The sequence below is a fragment of the Podarcis erhardii genome, assembly GCF_964252035.2.
Source record: "Podarcis erhardii genome assembly, chromosome: 7".
NCBI lineage: Eukaryota > Metazoa > Chordata > Lepidosauria > Squamata > Lacertidae > Podarcis > Podarcis erhardii.
In genome coordinates, this window is record NC_138511.1 from 13684969 (window position 1) to 13700784 (window position 15816).

General features: G+C 46.4%; 1 protein-coding gene across 2 annotated transcripts in view; it reads right to left on the bottom strand.

Annotated features, from left to right (window-relative positions):
- Positions 1–329: 329 nt before the first annotated feature.
- Positions 330–15816, bottom strand: part of LOC309346943 (proproteinase E-like) — a 66791-nt gene continuing 51304 nt past the window's right edge. Inside the window, exons 1-8 of one of the 2 annotated variants that reach the window (XM_081871335.1) lie at positions 14269–14373; positions 13089–13174; positions 10272–10369; positions 7930–8064; positions 6124–6260; positions 4724–4866; positions 1784–1936; positions 330–440 (exon numbers count right to left, since the gene is read on the bottom strand). In XM_081871335.1, coding sequence (XP_081727461.1) covers positions 423–440; positions 1784–1936; positions 4724–4866; positions 6124–6260; positions 7930–8064; positions 10272–10369; positions 13089–13174; positions 14269–14308 — 810 coding nt within the window. In that variant the 5' untranslated portion in view covers positions 14309–14373 and the 3' untranslated portion in view covers positions 330–422. Of the gene's footprint in view, positions 441–1783; positions 1937–4723; positions 4867–6123; positions 6261–7929; positions 8065–10271; positions 10370–13088; positions 13175–14268; positions 14374–15816 lie in introns of those variants that run through there. The other variant, XM_081871334.1, reaches the window with a different exon arrangement.

A 15816-nucleotide genomic window follows, 5' to 3' on the forward strand; every position in this document is an offset into this window, starting at 1 on the left:
TCTGATTGGTCCACAGGAGCCACCCAATCCAGCTCCAGGTGGAAGGGAATCCGCAACCTGATTGGCCTACAGGTAAATCCCCGAATTAGCTAATCACGCGGGGCCCATTGTGTAAATAATGTATATAAAGCAGACATTCTGGGGGAACTTCCATTCCTCCTCACCACTATGAGCTGAATAAAGAGCATGAAATCCACTCTCGACTCCGAGTATATTTCACTTGCCTAACAGTAGGGCTGGCCCAGAAAAGCAACAAAGGTGTGTGTGTGTGTGTGTGTGTGTGTGTGTGTGAGAGAGAGAGAGAGAGAGAGAGAGAGAGAGAGAGAGAGAGAGAGATGGTAGACAGGTGAGTGCATTTTTAAATTTTTATTCTGAAGAATCCAGCAAGGAAGGGATTCGGCTGCAGTTGCTGCTGCTTGGTATTAATGGCTGGAAATGGTCTGCAAGGAAAAAAGAGAGAGTTGCAGTATTAGGAAATGTGCCAGAGGTCTTTGGGCAGATCCACACCATATGCTTAAAGCATGGGGCTTCCCCAGAAAGAACCCTGGGAACTATAGTTCCTGGCACCCTTAAACTATAGTTCCCAGGATTATTGGGGTGGGGAACCATGTGCTTTAGTGTATGGTGGTTGGCCACTGTGAGGACCAGACACAGGACTAAATTGGCCATTGGCTTATTAGGAAACCAAATCAATAACATAAATTTTGGATGGCTTTGCATGTGCTGTACGTCAGGGTCCGATTCCCTTTAATTCTGCCTCCACATTATTGCTCAAACAAAATACAACCCATTCTTGATAAAACCCGTTATACTACAGGTACAATGATTAACTTCAATTCGCATCAACACATATAAAGGTAAAAGGACCCCTGACCATTAGGTCCAGTCATGGCTGACTCTGGGGTTGCGGCGCTCATCTCGCTTTACTGGCCGAGGGAGCCGGCGTACAGCTTCCAGGTCATGTGGCCAACATGACTAAGCTGCTTCTGGCGAACCAGAGCAGCACACGGAAACACCGTTTACCTTCCCGCTGGAGCAGTACCTATCTATCTACTTGCACTTTGACCTGCTTTCAAACTGCTAGGTGGGCAGGAGCAGGGACCGAGCAACGGGAGCTCACCCCGTCGTGGGGATTCGAACCGCCGACCTTCTGATCGGCAAGTCCTAGGCTCTGTGGTTTAACCCACAGCGCCACCCGTGTCCCTTTTATCAACACATATAGTAAATTCGCAAATGAAGTTCTCGTTTCTTCTTCCTGTGTGGTTTTAATTTCCACTGATAGTTCCTTTATTCCTTTATCAAATATGATGTCCATATTAATTATTCCTGATCTCCTTCGTTGACTCAGAATTACTCTGGAGAGGTCTGTCTCTTTGTTCTTTGCGATTCTTCAAACAGCTCTTGTTTATTTACAGGCCAGAACAGAACTGAACTGAAGGGTTCAGCCGGCCTGCTTATATAGAGCTCCAGTACAACGTAACTGTAACAACTTTCTGTAACTATCCAATCACTGAATGTCACTTTCGATCCCTTATATGCATATGTGGACCTGAGTGAAAACTATCTACAGTATCCCCCGGCTGGCCCAGGGTGGGAACTTCAGTACATAACAGTTCTCAACTCTTCTGATGAAGCTGTAAAATTCCACCTTTGATTTCAGACAGGGAGTCACCCAATGTCCTGTCAAAGTTCTCCCCTCCACGTTCAGTCGAGGCAATTAATTATAATTATTTGTAAAAGAACGATCTGGTGCCCCGCCAGAGCCCTGGCATGCAGGACCTACCTCTTCAATCCAGTTGTTGAAAGCAGAGACACGGGTGAAGACGGTGGGCTTCTTCAAGGTGTTGCACCCCCAGGCAGAGACAAAACTCGTCACCCCGTGGACGTACCACCTCCCGTCAGCAGCCCGGCAGTTGAGGGGGCCTCCAGAGTCACCCTGAAATAATAGGCGAGGTGTGAAAACCCGTTCAAATGATGATATTATATCCATGTTGTCAACTTCCCTGATAATTCCTTAAAGTCTTTTAATTTATTACAGGAAGAATCCGCGATCAGAAAGAGGAGGAACATCAAGAAGATTGGAAGAAATTTAAGGAATATTTTGCTAAATATTATAATATAATGTAAGTGGAAATACTTGCAAGTACTAAATTGGTTTAGGATTAAAGTATGTTGAATTGTATAATACTATGGATTGAGAATATTATGAAAAGAAAGGAAGTTAGTAATTGTAAGTTGATTTTATTAGAAAGTGGATATTGGAAAATTGCTAAAATGAGATTTAATGAAAATCAGGAAGGATTCGAGGAAGTCACTTAACAATGGAAAGTAATTTGGATTTTTAATAGCAAGAGGTTTTATATGTTTGTTTTGTTTGTTGATATGTTTTGTTAGTTTGTGTTGTGTTATATTTGTTATAAATTTGGAAAATTAATAAAAAATAGAAAAATGAAGTCTTTTAATTTATACTCTCCTCCCTCTTGTTTTAAGAAATTTCTATAAGTTGTCCACCCATCTATCATATTTTTTTCGTTTACTGCTACAGCTTCCAATGGTGAGAGCCAAAGTGGTTTTGCCTCGAAGAAATTATTGCATTTATCCCATACTCTATACAATTTCCCCCCAATTATATGATTTGTAAATCCTTTATGAGCTTTCGCCTTTTCATACCATAAATATGCATGCCAACCAAAAATATTGTCACGACCTTCCAAGTCTAGAATACACGAATTCTCTAATGTCATCCATTCCTTCAACCAGCAGAGACAGGCTGCCTCATAGTATAGTTTCATATCCTGCAGGGAAAAACCCCTTTCTTTTGCATCTATCAATATTTTATATTTTATTCTCAGTTTGGAAATGTTAAAATGATTATAAAATTAGTGAAATGTATAAATCAGAAAGGCATTAATCATTTTTTATTTTTTTAAAGAAAGCTGCACCCCGGGCAATAAAAGGTGAGGTCTATAGCTCTGCAGTAGGGTAGATCATTAGTACTTGTATACTATCTATTAAATTCATTTACCACCCGCGAGCTGAAGATTGCAAAATGAATGACGCAAACTGAATCAACCAGTCCCTGTAGAAATGAGTCTAGGGTGCAATTGCTGCCCCACAGGGGGTTGGACTAGATGACCCAGGGGGGTCCCTTCCAACTCTACAATGCTAGAGTTCAAAAGTAAACCTGACCTTTGTAGCTCCGCCCACCTTTGCCTCTGGCCACACCCACCAACGGCACATGGCACCCCCAGGAAGTTGCCCAGAAGGGAATGTGGTCCCCCCGGTTGAGAAGGGGTTTCCTGCTCCTGGTTCAAAGTGCCGCAAGACCCTTTGCTGCGTTCTCGTGCGAAAGACTGGGTTTGCATCCCTACCATACATTGCAAAGCTCACCCTGCAAAAGGATCTTGAGAACCGTAGTTTCCCCCCTGTGGTGCTGCAATTCCCAGCAGCCTTAGCCACAGTTCCCTGAATTCTTTAGGGGAAATAACATGCCTTTAAATACACAACATGCCTGTTTCCTAAAGGCAGCGCCTCCTCTGGAAATCCTTCCTCCCCCGCCCCCAATTATATTTCATTAAGTTTCAACATTTTTAACACACGCAGTCAAAACACAATGTTGTCTTTTCTCTTATTTTTCTTGGCTTCCCACCCCGTTCTCCACAGACTTGGTGCTCCTCCCTTTCTTATCTCCCTTTCTTATCTTCTATCTATCAAATCAGAACCACAATATTATAATCTAATTCCTTCTGTCGCTCGTAGCTCAAATCCTGCTCATGAGTTCATCGTACCATAATATTATGGTATAATATACTATATCAGGCGTGGCCAGCTCCCAAGAGACTGTGATCTACTCCCACTATAAAAAGAACTGGCAGTGATCTACCCATTGGATTGACCAAAGTTGTTGAGCTTTTTGTGAGGAGCCATCAGCAAAGTTGGGGAAGAAAGGCCCAAAGTTGTTGAGTTTTATTATTATTATTATTTATTTTATTTTTGGGCCAGTCGATTAGGAGCACGCGATTGACCAGGACTGGCTGGGGACACCCCACGATCGCAATCAACCGGTTGGACATGCCTGTACTATATACTATAATGTTTCCTTAAAAGGTAAAGGGACCCCTGACCATTAGGTCCAGTCATGACCAACTCTAGGGTTGCGGCGCTCATCTCACTTTATTGGCTGCGGGAGCCGGCGTACAGCTTCCGGGTCATGTGGCCAGCATGACTAAGCTGCTTCTGGCGAACCAGAGCAGTGCACATAAATGCCGTTTACCTTCCTGCCAGAGCGGTACCTATTTATCTACTTGCACTTTGACGTGCTTTCGAACTGCTAGGTTGACAGGAGCAGGGACCGAGCAACGGGAGCTCATCCCGTCGCGGGGATTTGAACTGCCGACCTCCTGATCGGCAAGTCCTAGGCTCTGTGGTTTAACCCACAGCGCCACCCGTGTCCCTTAATGTTTCCTTAAACAATCTGAAAAAGGCAGGCTCCTATGGAAATCATTTCCCTCCTTGGGAACACTAGTGGCTCAGTGGCTGCTAACCAGAAGGCTGGTAGGTCGAGCCCCCCAGGGTCCCTTCCAACTCTACAATACTATAGTTTTACGACCAGCCCTTTCTGCCTTCCACTGTCTTGCCCCCAGGGTAGCTGGGGATGGGGCCCCATCGCTCAGCACAGCTATTTCCTTATACGGTGCCAGCCCCTTCTTTGCGGTTTACTGACGTTGCAGCCGGACCGGATGTCTCCCCCAGCGCAAACCATCGTCTCCTTCACGGTGTAGCTCCACCAGTCTGGCTGGCTGCAGTGGGCATAGTCCACCGACGGGAGCAGGGCTTGCTGAAGGATGGAGGGGAGAGGCCCGCCAGCTGTAAGAGAAAGGAAGGGGTTTTGGGAAATACAGTGGTACCTCGGGTTACATACGCTTCAGGTTACATACGCTTCAGGTTACAGACTCTGCTAACCCAGAAATAGTACCTCGGGTTAAGAACTTTGCTTCAGGACGAGAACAGAAATCGTGCTCCGGCAGCGCAGCGGCAGCAGGAGGCCCCATTAGCTAAAGTGGTGCTTCAGGTTAAGAACAGTTCCAGGTTCCATTATGGAGGGGGTGACAAATTATCAAGGAACAATTACTGCCCTTCTAGGGCAGTTCACAAAACACTTTTTTAAAAAAATGCCTGCTCCAAAGGTCGTATCTTACTACACTAGGGATTAAATAGCTATATATGAAATTTCATGCATATCGTTTAATATCTTGACCCTCCTCCACGAAAATAGCTGTTTACTTAGCCGTTTTCCTATGTCGGGAAGGCTGAAATTTCAATTCAGTGGAGCGCTTACTGTTCCCAACCCTAACCCTGCGGAAAGCCATCTAATTAGACTTTAATTTGATTTTGACAAGGTTTTCTTTGGTTTTTTTTAATTCGCCTTTATTGATTTAAAGTATCATCTTACATATATTACAAATAGTTACATCAAAATTAAACACAAAAATATAATAGAAAGAAGATAAAGAAAATAAAAAGCAAAAAAGATTTTGACGTGTTTTTAGGAGGTAATTTAATTATTATTTGATTTTATACCAATGTTATGTATCTGATGTTAGCCGGCCTGAGCCCGACTTTGGCCAGGGAGGGCGGGATATAAATAAAAGTTGTTTATTATTATTATTATTATTATTACTTATTATTATTATTCCTTTGTAAGAAAATATGAAATAACGTAAAACCATTTTTGCAGGCAAAAAATAAAATAAAAATCAATGTATGGGGGGTGGTGGTGGCAAGAAATTTTCCACACCGGGTACCACCTGACTTTCCTACGCCTCTGCTCTCAGCCTAACCTACCTCGCAAGGTTGTTGTGGGAATAAAACAGGGAGTTGGAGTACCGCATATGCACCCCCCGGAGCAGTGGCGCAGCGTGGGGGGTGCAGGGGGGGCTGGCCGCACCGGGCGCAACATCTGGGGGTTAGGGTTAGGGGGCGCAAATCCACGGGTTAGGGGGCGCAAATTACTCGCCTTGCCCCAGGTGCTGACAACCCACGCTACGCCACTGCCCCGGAGTTCTCAGAGGACCAAAAAAGGGGGGAGAGAAATGCAACAAGTAAATAAATAAGGTCACGTACTGTAGAGGCGCCCCCAGCCGCTGATGTAGCAGGGGGATCCATTGGGGAGCAGGTCTCCCGGGGGTGGGATGCACCCCAGCTGAACTTTGTCGTTGAGCTCTGCGCTGCGAGAAAGCTTCAGCAAGGCGATGTCATCCCTGAAAGAGGAGGAGGAGGCGGTTTTGTGTTCAAAATAATAATAATAATAAAATTTTTATTTATATCCTGCCCTCCCCAGCTGAAGCCGGACTCAGAGCGGCTAACAACAGTAAAATGATACAACATTCTAAAATCATTTCATTATAAAATCAGTTCAAATCAGATTAATGGCAACCATTGGGCTAGAGTTCTGTGAGGATTGCCAAAGGAGGGAGTCAGGCTGTGCCTTGGCCAAAGGCCTGGTGGAACAGCTCTGTCTTGCAGGCCCTGCGGAAAGATGTCAAGTCCCGCAGGGCCCTAGTCTCTTGTGACAGAGCATTCCACCAGATCGGGGCCACAGCCGAAAAAGCCCTGGCTCTGGTTGAGGCCAGCCTAACCTCTCTGTGGCCCAGGACCTCCAAGACGTTTTTGTTTGAAAACTGTAAGGTCCTCCATTGGACATAACAGGAGAGGCGGTCCCATAGGTACGAGGGCCCTAGGTCGTATAGGGCTTTAAAGGTTAAAACCAGCTCCTTGAACCTGATCCTGTACTCCACCAGGAGCCAGTGCAGCTGGTATAGTACCGGGTGAATGTGATCCCGCAGCGAGGACCCCGTAAGGAGTCTCGCTGTGGCATTCTGCACCCGCTGGAGTTTCTGGGTCAAATACAAAGGGAAACAGGGTACTGTTTACCATATGTGGTGGCCATGTACGCGGCCAAAGGCTTCCTGGGAAATGATATACGGTACAATGAATTAAAGAAAACGATAAAATGATAAAAAGTACCTTCCTTCTCTTTGCATTCCCAACACAAATTTGAACTTGCTTTGTACGTTTTAGCAATTTTAGGTAAAGGACCCCTGACCGTTAGGTCCAGCTGCGGACGGCTCTGGGGTTGCGGCACTCATCTCGCTTTACTGGCTAAGGGAGCCGGGTCATGTGGCCAGCCTGACTAAGCCGCTTCTGGCAAACCAGAGCAGCGCACGGAAACGCCGTTTACCTTCCCGCTGGAGCAGTACCTACTTATCTACTAGCACTGCGTGCTTTTGAACTGCTAGGTTGGTAGGAGCAGGGACCGAACAACAGGCATAGCTGTCAACTTTTCCCTTTTCTTGCGATGAATCCTATTCAGAATAAGGGAATTTCCCTTTAAAAAAGGAAAACGTTGGCAGCTATGTCAACGGGAGCTTTCCCCGTTGTGGGGATTCGAACCGCCGACCTTCTGATCGGCAAGCCCTAGGCTCTGTGGTTTAACCCACAGCACCACCTGTAAAAATTAGCAATTTTGTTGTTGTTGTTGTTTAGTCGTTTAGTCATGTCTGACTCTTCGTGACCTCATGGACCAGAGCACGCCAGGCACTCCTGTCTTCCACTGCAATTTTACTTGGTGTTAAATAGCGTGGCACCTCTGGATGCGAATGGGAACCATTCCGGAGCCCCGTTCGCATCCAGAAGCGAACGCAACATCTGCACATGCGCGGGTTGCAATTCGCCGCATCTGCACATGTACGTGACATCATTTTGACTGTTTGCGCTTGCACGAGTGGCGAAACCGTTACTTCCAGGTCGCTGCAGCGTGCAACACCAAAATACTTATCCCAAAGCTACTTCAACCCGAGTTATGACTGTACCAATGGTATATCATTTACATATAGGAAAAAAGATAAGTGCCCTTCTCCTTCTGCTTACCCACAAGCCACGCAGTTGCCGTTCCATCCAGGGTGCACATAGATGTCCTCTGAGTTCACCAGGATGTGCTGCTCTGGACCTTCCTCTTTGTTCCGGTCGTACTCACCCAGAACCACCTTGTATTTGCGGGATGGTCTGAGAAGAGAGAGGTGCGTTAAAAACCCTTTGGCTTTTGTGTGGCTGGAATGTAAGTTCACTGTAGGAACTCCCTGCCTATTGAAGATCAAGCTGGTGCTTTTGTGGTATTCCTTTCAGCACCTGCCAAAAACACCCGGGAAGAATGGCAGACGAAGGTGATGGACTATATGGAACTGGCTGAGATGACTGGCAGAATCCGAGACCAAGGAGAAGAGTCGGTGGAAGAAGATTGGAAAAAAATTAAAGTTTATCTTCAGAAATATTGTAAAATTCAGGAATGTTAGAAAGATGTTGGAATAGAATTATGTGGTTTTAGCAGAAAAGATATAAAGGATTAAGTAAAAATAATTTGGTGAAAGAAGAGAATGCAAAATCACAATATATTAAGATAAACTATTAAGATAAAAACAAAGCTGGAAAGGATTTGCTGAAATATCTAACTGAATTAGAATACAAAAATGGGAGGTGTGAGGTGGTCAAGGAAGTAAGTGAATGAAAGCAAGTGATGTAAAGGTTTGATCTGGGGTTTTTTTCCAATTGTTTGTATTTTTCTGTCCTTTCTTTTTTTCTTTTTTCTTTTTTCCTCTTTGTAATCTTTAAAATTTGAATAAATATTATTAAAAAAATAAATAAATAAAACTGTAAAGCAAAGTAGAAGCAAAACAAAAACACAAAAACAAACAAAACAAAAACAAAAACAAAAACCACTCTGGTTTAGACAAGCCCTTTCAGAAAGTCAGTGCGAGTCTTAATCTGATTTTAAGTCTATTTTTTAAACCTTTCTGATGCTTTCAAATTATTTCTGCTTGTTTTTGTAAAATGTTATCGTTTTATCTACTTTGTAAGCCATTGTGAGACATTTTATACAATCAAATTTTATGAAGTACAGTGGGACCTTGGCTCTCAAACTTAATTCGTTCCGGAAGTCCGTTCCAAAACCAAAGCGTTCCCAAACCAAGGCACGCTTTCCCATAGAAAATACTGCAAAATGGATTAATCCGTTCTGGACGTTTAAAGACAACACCCAAAACAGTCATTTAATATGATATTTACTATCTAACGAGACCTCTGATCCATAAAATGAAAGCAATAATCAATGTAAAAAGGTAAAGGGACCCCTAACTGTTAAGTCCAGTTGGAGACGACTCTGGGGTTGCGGCGCTCATCTAGCTTTACTGGCCGAGGGAGCTGGTGTTTGTCCGCAGACAGTTTCTGGGTCATGTGGCCAGCATGACTAAGCTGCTTCTAGCAAACCAGAGCAGCGCACGGAAAAGCCGTTTATCTTCCTGGCGGAGCGTTACCTATTTATCTACTTGCACTTTGACGTGCTTTCGAACTGCTAGGTTGGCAGGAGCAGGGACCGAGCAACGGGAGCTCACCCTGTCATGGGGATTCAAACCGCCGACCTTCTGATTGGCAAGCCCTAGGCTATGTGGTTTAACCCACAGCGCCACCCGCGTCCCATATTAATAATAATAATCAATGTACCGTACTATAAAATAAATAAGACAGCTTTGTAGATGATTAAAATCAAAATTAAAATTAAAAAACAAAAGCGCCAAACTTAATCTGTTCTAAAAGTCCGTTTGACTTCCAAAATGTTTGAAAACCAAGGTGCAGCTTCTGATTTGTGCAGGCACTCTGGAAACAATAGCCAACCACCGCATTGGACGTTTGGCTTCCGAAAAACGTTTGAAAACCGGAACACTTACTTCCGGGTTTTTTGCGTTTGGGAACCAAGGCGTTTGAGAACCAAGACATTTGAGTACCAAGGCATTTGAGAACCAAGGTACCACTGTAAATGTTTCAGCATAGCTCAGTTGGTTAGAGCATGGCGCTGATAACACCAAGTGCACAGATCTAGGACAGCTGCACATTCCTGCATTGCAGGGGGATGGACTCAATGATCTTCAGGGTCCCTTTCAACTCTACAATCCAAATTTTAAAGAAATATATCTGCTTCTTCACCCGCTTTCCCCTCTGACGCTGCCCCCCCCCCCGCTGCTGTGCGACTCTCAGGTGATTGCCCGTGTGGTCTCAAGGTACCAAGCTATGCGTCAAAACCATTACCCTGCCCTCTAGGCCCTCCTAGCAGTCCATGTGGCCCTTCGTTATTTGCCCACATGGCCCCCGGGTTCCTACCCCCGTTTCATGGGTGTGCTCAGTGCTTGGCTCCGACACGCCTTGAGAGAGACCACACTTACGAGATGCAATGTCCGGCCGTCATGACCCAGTTGGCATCGATGAGTGTCCCTCCGCAGGTGTGGTGGAATTGTCCTCCGCTTTCATATTGCAGGGAGACCTGTAGAAGAGAGCGTAGATGATGGAGGAGCTGAGATCTGGCCAGGCTGGGAGGTCTTCTCCTTTGCTCCCCACCTGAAAGGACTTTCCTTTTTTTAAAAAATAATTTTTTTATTAGATTTTCCACAATGATAACACAAACCACAAAGCAAAATGATACACAAAAACAGAAAAAGAAAAAGAAAAAGAAAAAGAAAAAAGAAAAAAGAAAAAAGGGGAACAATAAACAGATAAACAATAACAACAAACTTAATTCTTCACAAATCCAACCTTTTAAACATCTTGGTTGACTTCCTCAAATCCCTCCCTTCTGAGTTTCCTTGTAATTAAAAGTAACAGCTTTCCAATATCATTATTAAACTAAAACAATTTCCAATTATAGTCCATCTTATTCACTTTTCTTAACATTCTAAATCCCATTTATTTAATTATAACTTAGTTTAATCCTAGGCCTATTTGTTTCTTTCAAGTAATTTCTATTTTTTTATATTACAACATTTATTCAAATTGTCCTTAAATTTCCTCCAGTCCTCTTGAAACTCCTCTTCTTTCTGGTCGCGGATTCTTCCAGTCAGGTCAGCTAGCTCCAAAAAGTCCATCATCTTCATCTGCCAATCTTCCACTGTTGGTAGTTCTTGTGTTTTCCAATTTTTAGCAAGTAATATTCGGACGGCCGTTGTGGCATACAAAAACAATTTAACATCTTTCTTGGGCAATTCCAAACCTGTTATTCCAAGAAGAAAGGCCTCTGGTTTCTTAATAAATGTATATTTCAACATTTTTCCTTGAAAGGACTTTCCTAGCACTTTCCTGCTCTGTTCCTCAAGAACAGGGGCAGCTGTCCAGTTGTCGCTGAACTGCATCCCCCAGCAGCCCAGCCAGTGGTGTAGCATGGGTTACCAGTTCCCGGAACAGGGCAAGTGTTGTGCTTGGGTGGGGCATAGCTGTCAACCGTCCCTTATTTGGCGGGAAAGTCCCTTATCCCAGCGCTGTGTCCTGCTGCTGTCCATTATTGATGATGTCCCTTAAATTTCCCGGGTTTCAAAGGAAGCAGCTCCTCTCCCTCCCTCCCTGCCGGCCAGGGAGGAGGGAGGCTCCAACTGTGTTGCTTGGCTGCGCTGTTCACCCAATAAGGAGTCTAAGAACGACTGGGGGGGGGGTGGAGCTTGCATGCCTTGTGCCGATCAAATCAGTCACATTGCCGGGGGACTCGCCTTTGCTCAGCGCTTCCCAGCAGAGAGGTGACGGTGGTTTTCCTTGCTGCACCCCCTTTGCTGGGTTGCTGCGCTATGGGAACCACCACTTGAGGCTTCGTTTGGCTGCTGGGCTGGCTGGGCTTTCTGCCTTTGTCTTGGGAGCTGGTTGACTAAAATCCCTTATTTTGGCTGCTGGTCCCTTATTTTTGAGGCTGCTGGTCCCTTATTTTCAAATCTGTAAGTTGACAGCTATGGGGTGGGGCATGTGCCAGGGGGCACGTGCTGAGTCCACTTGGAGCGTGAACCGATTCTGCCTCCAACAGGGATGACGGGAGTTGTAGTTCCGCCATATCTGGTTGGCCAAAGGCTCCCCACATCTCCTTAAGAGGTCTGGGACGGTGGGCGATTCCAGACTGTCGGCGTGTGTGATACCAGTTAAGAAGGCTGGATGAGGACTTCAGAGCCCGGGATTCAAATCTCCACTCGGCCATGAAGGTCACTGGGGTGACCCTGGGCCAATCGCTTTCTCTCTCAGCCTTGCCTACCTCACAGGATGGTTGTGCGGATAACAATGGGAAGGAACTTCGAACTTTATGCGGATGTGACCACAGCTAAAAAGAAAAGTCTCCCGACCCGTTCCTCGTGGGGGAGTTTCCCCAGTCCCCCCCCCCGATTGCTCCAGTCAGCCTTCCGCTTTCCCAGGTCTAGAATAATAATAATAATAATAATAATAATAATAATAATAATAATAATTTATTTGTACCCCGCCCATCTGGCTGGGTTTCCCCAGCCACTCTGGGCAGCTTCCACAAAGACCCAAAATACACTAATATGTCATACATTAAAAACTTCCCCGAACAGGGCTGCCTTAAGATGTCTTCTAAATGTCAGGTAGTTGTTTATCTCTTTGACATCTGATTGGGAGGGTGTTCCACAGGGCGGGCACCACTACCGAGAAGGCCCTCTGCCTGGTTCCATGTAGCTTTGCTTCTCACAATGAGGGAACCGCCAGAAGGCCCTTGGCGCTGGACCTCAGTGTCTGGGCAGAACGATGGGGGTGGAGACGCTCCTTCAGGTATACTGGGCCAATGCCGTTTAGGGCTTTAAAGGTCAACACCAACAGTTTGAATTGTGCTCGGAAATGTACTGGGAGCCAATGTATGTCTTTCAAGACCAGTGTTATGTGGTCTCGGCCGCTGCCCCTAGTCACCAGTCTAGCTGCCGCATTCTGGATTAGTTGTAGTTTCCGGGTCACGTTCAAAGATAGCCCCACATAGAGCGCGTTGCAGTAGTTCAAGCGGGAGATAACTAGAGCATGCACCACTCTGGCGAGACAGTCCGCGGGCAGGGAGGGTCTCAGCCTGTGTACCAGATGGAGCTGGTAGACAGCTGCCCTGGATAGAGAATTGACCTGCGCCTCCATGGACAGCTGTGAGTCCAAAATGACTCCCAGGCTGCGCACCTAGAACACTAAGGTGAGATGACACCACTAGGCAATGCTCCCCCCCCCATGGAGGTACTTACTTGCCAGGGCCAGCTGTACGGCACAGCATCCTCGCCGTTTACCACTCTCCCCGTGGGGGCATAAGAAGGTTGTCCGCAGCCATAGACTGATGAGAGAGAGGAAGGCAGTTTGCGTTGGGGGGGGGGGGGTCATTGATGGAAATTACCCAAATCTTCCTGCAGATGTCACTTTCCCTGTGATTGCCTGCAAGGCGGGGAAGGCAACCCACAAGCCCTCCAACATTTCTCTGATGAAAATAGGGATATCCTATTCTATAAATTTTTTCCTATTTATACTCAGCCCATCGGACCTAGTTGCCCCAGCCACCCTGGGCGGCTCCCAACATATATAAAAATATGATAAAACATTAAACTTTTTTTAAAAAACCCAAAGAAACCCCCTTCCCTATTGGGGGTCGGATAACTCCATATCCTCGGACATTTCTCTGATGAAAATAAGGACAGGAAAAGGGAGACATTCTGGGATCGTGTCAGAAAGTCTTTCCAGAACTGTCCCAGGAAAATAGGGACACCTGGAGGGTTTGAAGCTAGGGTGGCTCCAGATTAGGCCTCAAATACCCCAATGCTAGGGACGCGGGTGGCGCTGTGGGTTAAACCACAGAGCCTAGGACTTGCTGATCAGAAGGTCGGCGGTTCGAATCCCCGCGACGGGGTGAGCTCCCGTTGCTCGGTCCCTGCTCCTGCCAACCTAGCAGTTTGAAAGCACATCAAAGTGCAAGTTGATAAATAGGTACCGCTCTGGCGGGAAGGTAAACGGCATTTCCGTGTGCTGCTCTGATTCGCCAGAAGCAGCTTAGTCGTGCTGGCCACATGACCCGGAAGCTGTATGCCGGCTCCCTCGGCCAATAAAGCAAGATGAGCGCCGCAACTCCAAAGTCGGTCACGACTGGACCTAATGGTCAGGGGTCCCTTTACCCTTTACCTTACCCCAATGCTAGCTTTGCAACTGGCTCCAAGCCCCTGGAATCAGGGCCAAAGCAGACGCGTTTCCCCACATTTCTGCTCTCAAAGCAAACAGGGGAATCTGCATTATACTGCCACTTTATACCCTACTGCACTCAAGACCACAGTCCACCAAGCTGGGGGAGCCCCAGTATGAAAAATGACTACAGGCACGGTGGTGGTCTCAGGTGAATTGAGGAGGTGGGCTTCTAGGTTGCATGCGGGGTGTGGACTTTACCCTCAGCTGCCAACAGGAATGGGACGAAGAACCTCCACATTGTGGCGCGAGCGACCAACTGTCTGGGAGAGCAAGAATGAGCGGCAGAGCCTTTAAATACCACCCACCGTCTCCAAGTGGGCTGGATCCTAGCTATTGCAGGAGCCCCCAAGGGCACTGTTCAGCCTTGGACCTGCATGGCACCCGGTTCATATCTTTTTTCCCAGCACAGAGGGACATTAAGGTAGCAGGAGGAGGTCAGGGCAGCTGTCTGGAGTGGGGAAGGTTTCAGGTCCAACCCCCCCCCCCCCCAGCACCTCCAGGGACAGCTGCCGATGGAAATTGTACAAAGAAGCTGCCAGCCAGTGTGGACAACACTGAAACAGTTGGTCCAAAGGTCTGGCTTGGTATAAAGCAGGTTCCTATGTTTCTATTCAGATCAGATCTTTATTCAGATCTGAGAATGAGACTCTGAATCTCAGGGCTGTGGGTTCAAGTCCCGTTTTGGATGAAAGATTCCCGCATTCCTGGGACTTGTTGATCCTTGTGGTGCCTTCCAACTATTTGGTTGTTGTTGTTGTTTAGTCGTTTAGTCGTGTCCGACTCTTCGTGACCCCATGGGCCAGACCACGCCAGGCACTCCTGTCTTCCACTGCCTCCCGCAGTTTGGTCAAACTCATGCTGGTAGCTTCGAGAACAGTCTCCAACCATCTCGTCCTCTGTCGTCCCCTTCTCCTTGTGCCCTCCATCTTTCCCAACATCAGGGTCTTTTCCAGGGAGTCTTCTCTTCTCATGAGGTGGCCAAAGTATCAGCTTCAGGATCTGTCCTTCCAGTGAGCACTCAGGGCTGATTTCCTTCAGAATGGCTACAATTCTATAATTCTATGACCTTATTTTTAGAAGGAAGCAGTATCTCCACAGCATTTCCAGGAAATTCTGCAAATGTCCCCTGCCTGGGGAGCTGCTGCCAGCCTGTGTAGACAGTATTAGGTTAAATGGACCCCGTCTCAGTACAGGGCATGCTTCTGTGTTCCTATAGTGAAAGGAAAATCTTTTTCGAAGTGCCTCTCCAGGGCTCAGTCCTGGACATCAGCTTCTGAAGATGTGAACTGTCCAGGAAAAGATTGCCTCTGAATATAATAAGAGTGCCTTGCCTTTGCCTCTAGGCACAAGAAGACCCGTAAAGGCACCCTGAGGCATTTCCTCTCAGCGGGTTTAATCAGAGACACCTTGGGTTTTGGAAATGAAACCCCAGCAGTCTGATTTTCATGGCCATTAATGGTAATGGGCAGTGCTGCGATGATGCTTTTTTTAAACTCGCCAGCTGAAGCATGAAGGGGGGGGGAGAGAAACTTCCCGGCTTTTGCAGAGATCACTAGTGAAATAGGCAACAGCTGTGAATTAAAATGGCATTTGTGAACCACAGGCTCCTTTTTGGTCTGGACTCTAGGTTATATATGAGCCGCCCCAATCGCCAAGCAGTCTCCAGGAGCTTTCCCAGAGTTCAGTTTCCTTGGGATGAAGGTTGGCAGAGATGATGGTGTCTTTAGGATACAGTGGTACCTTGGT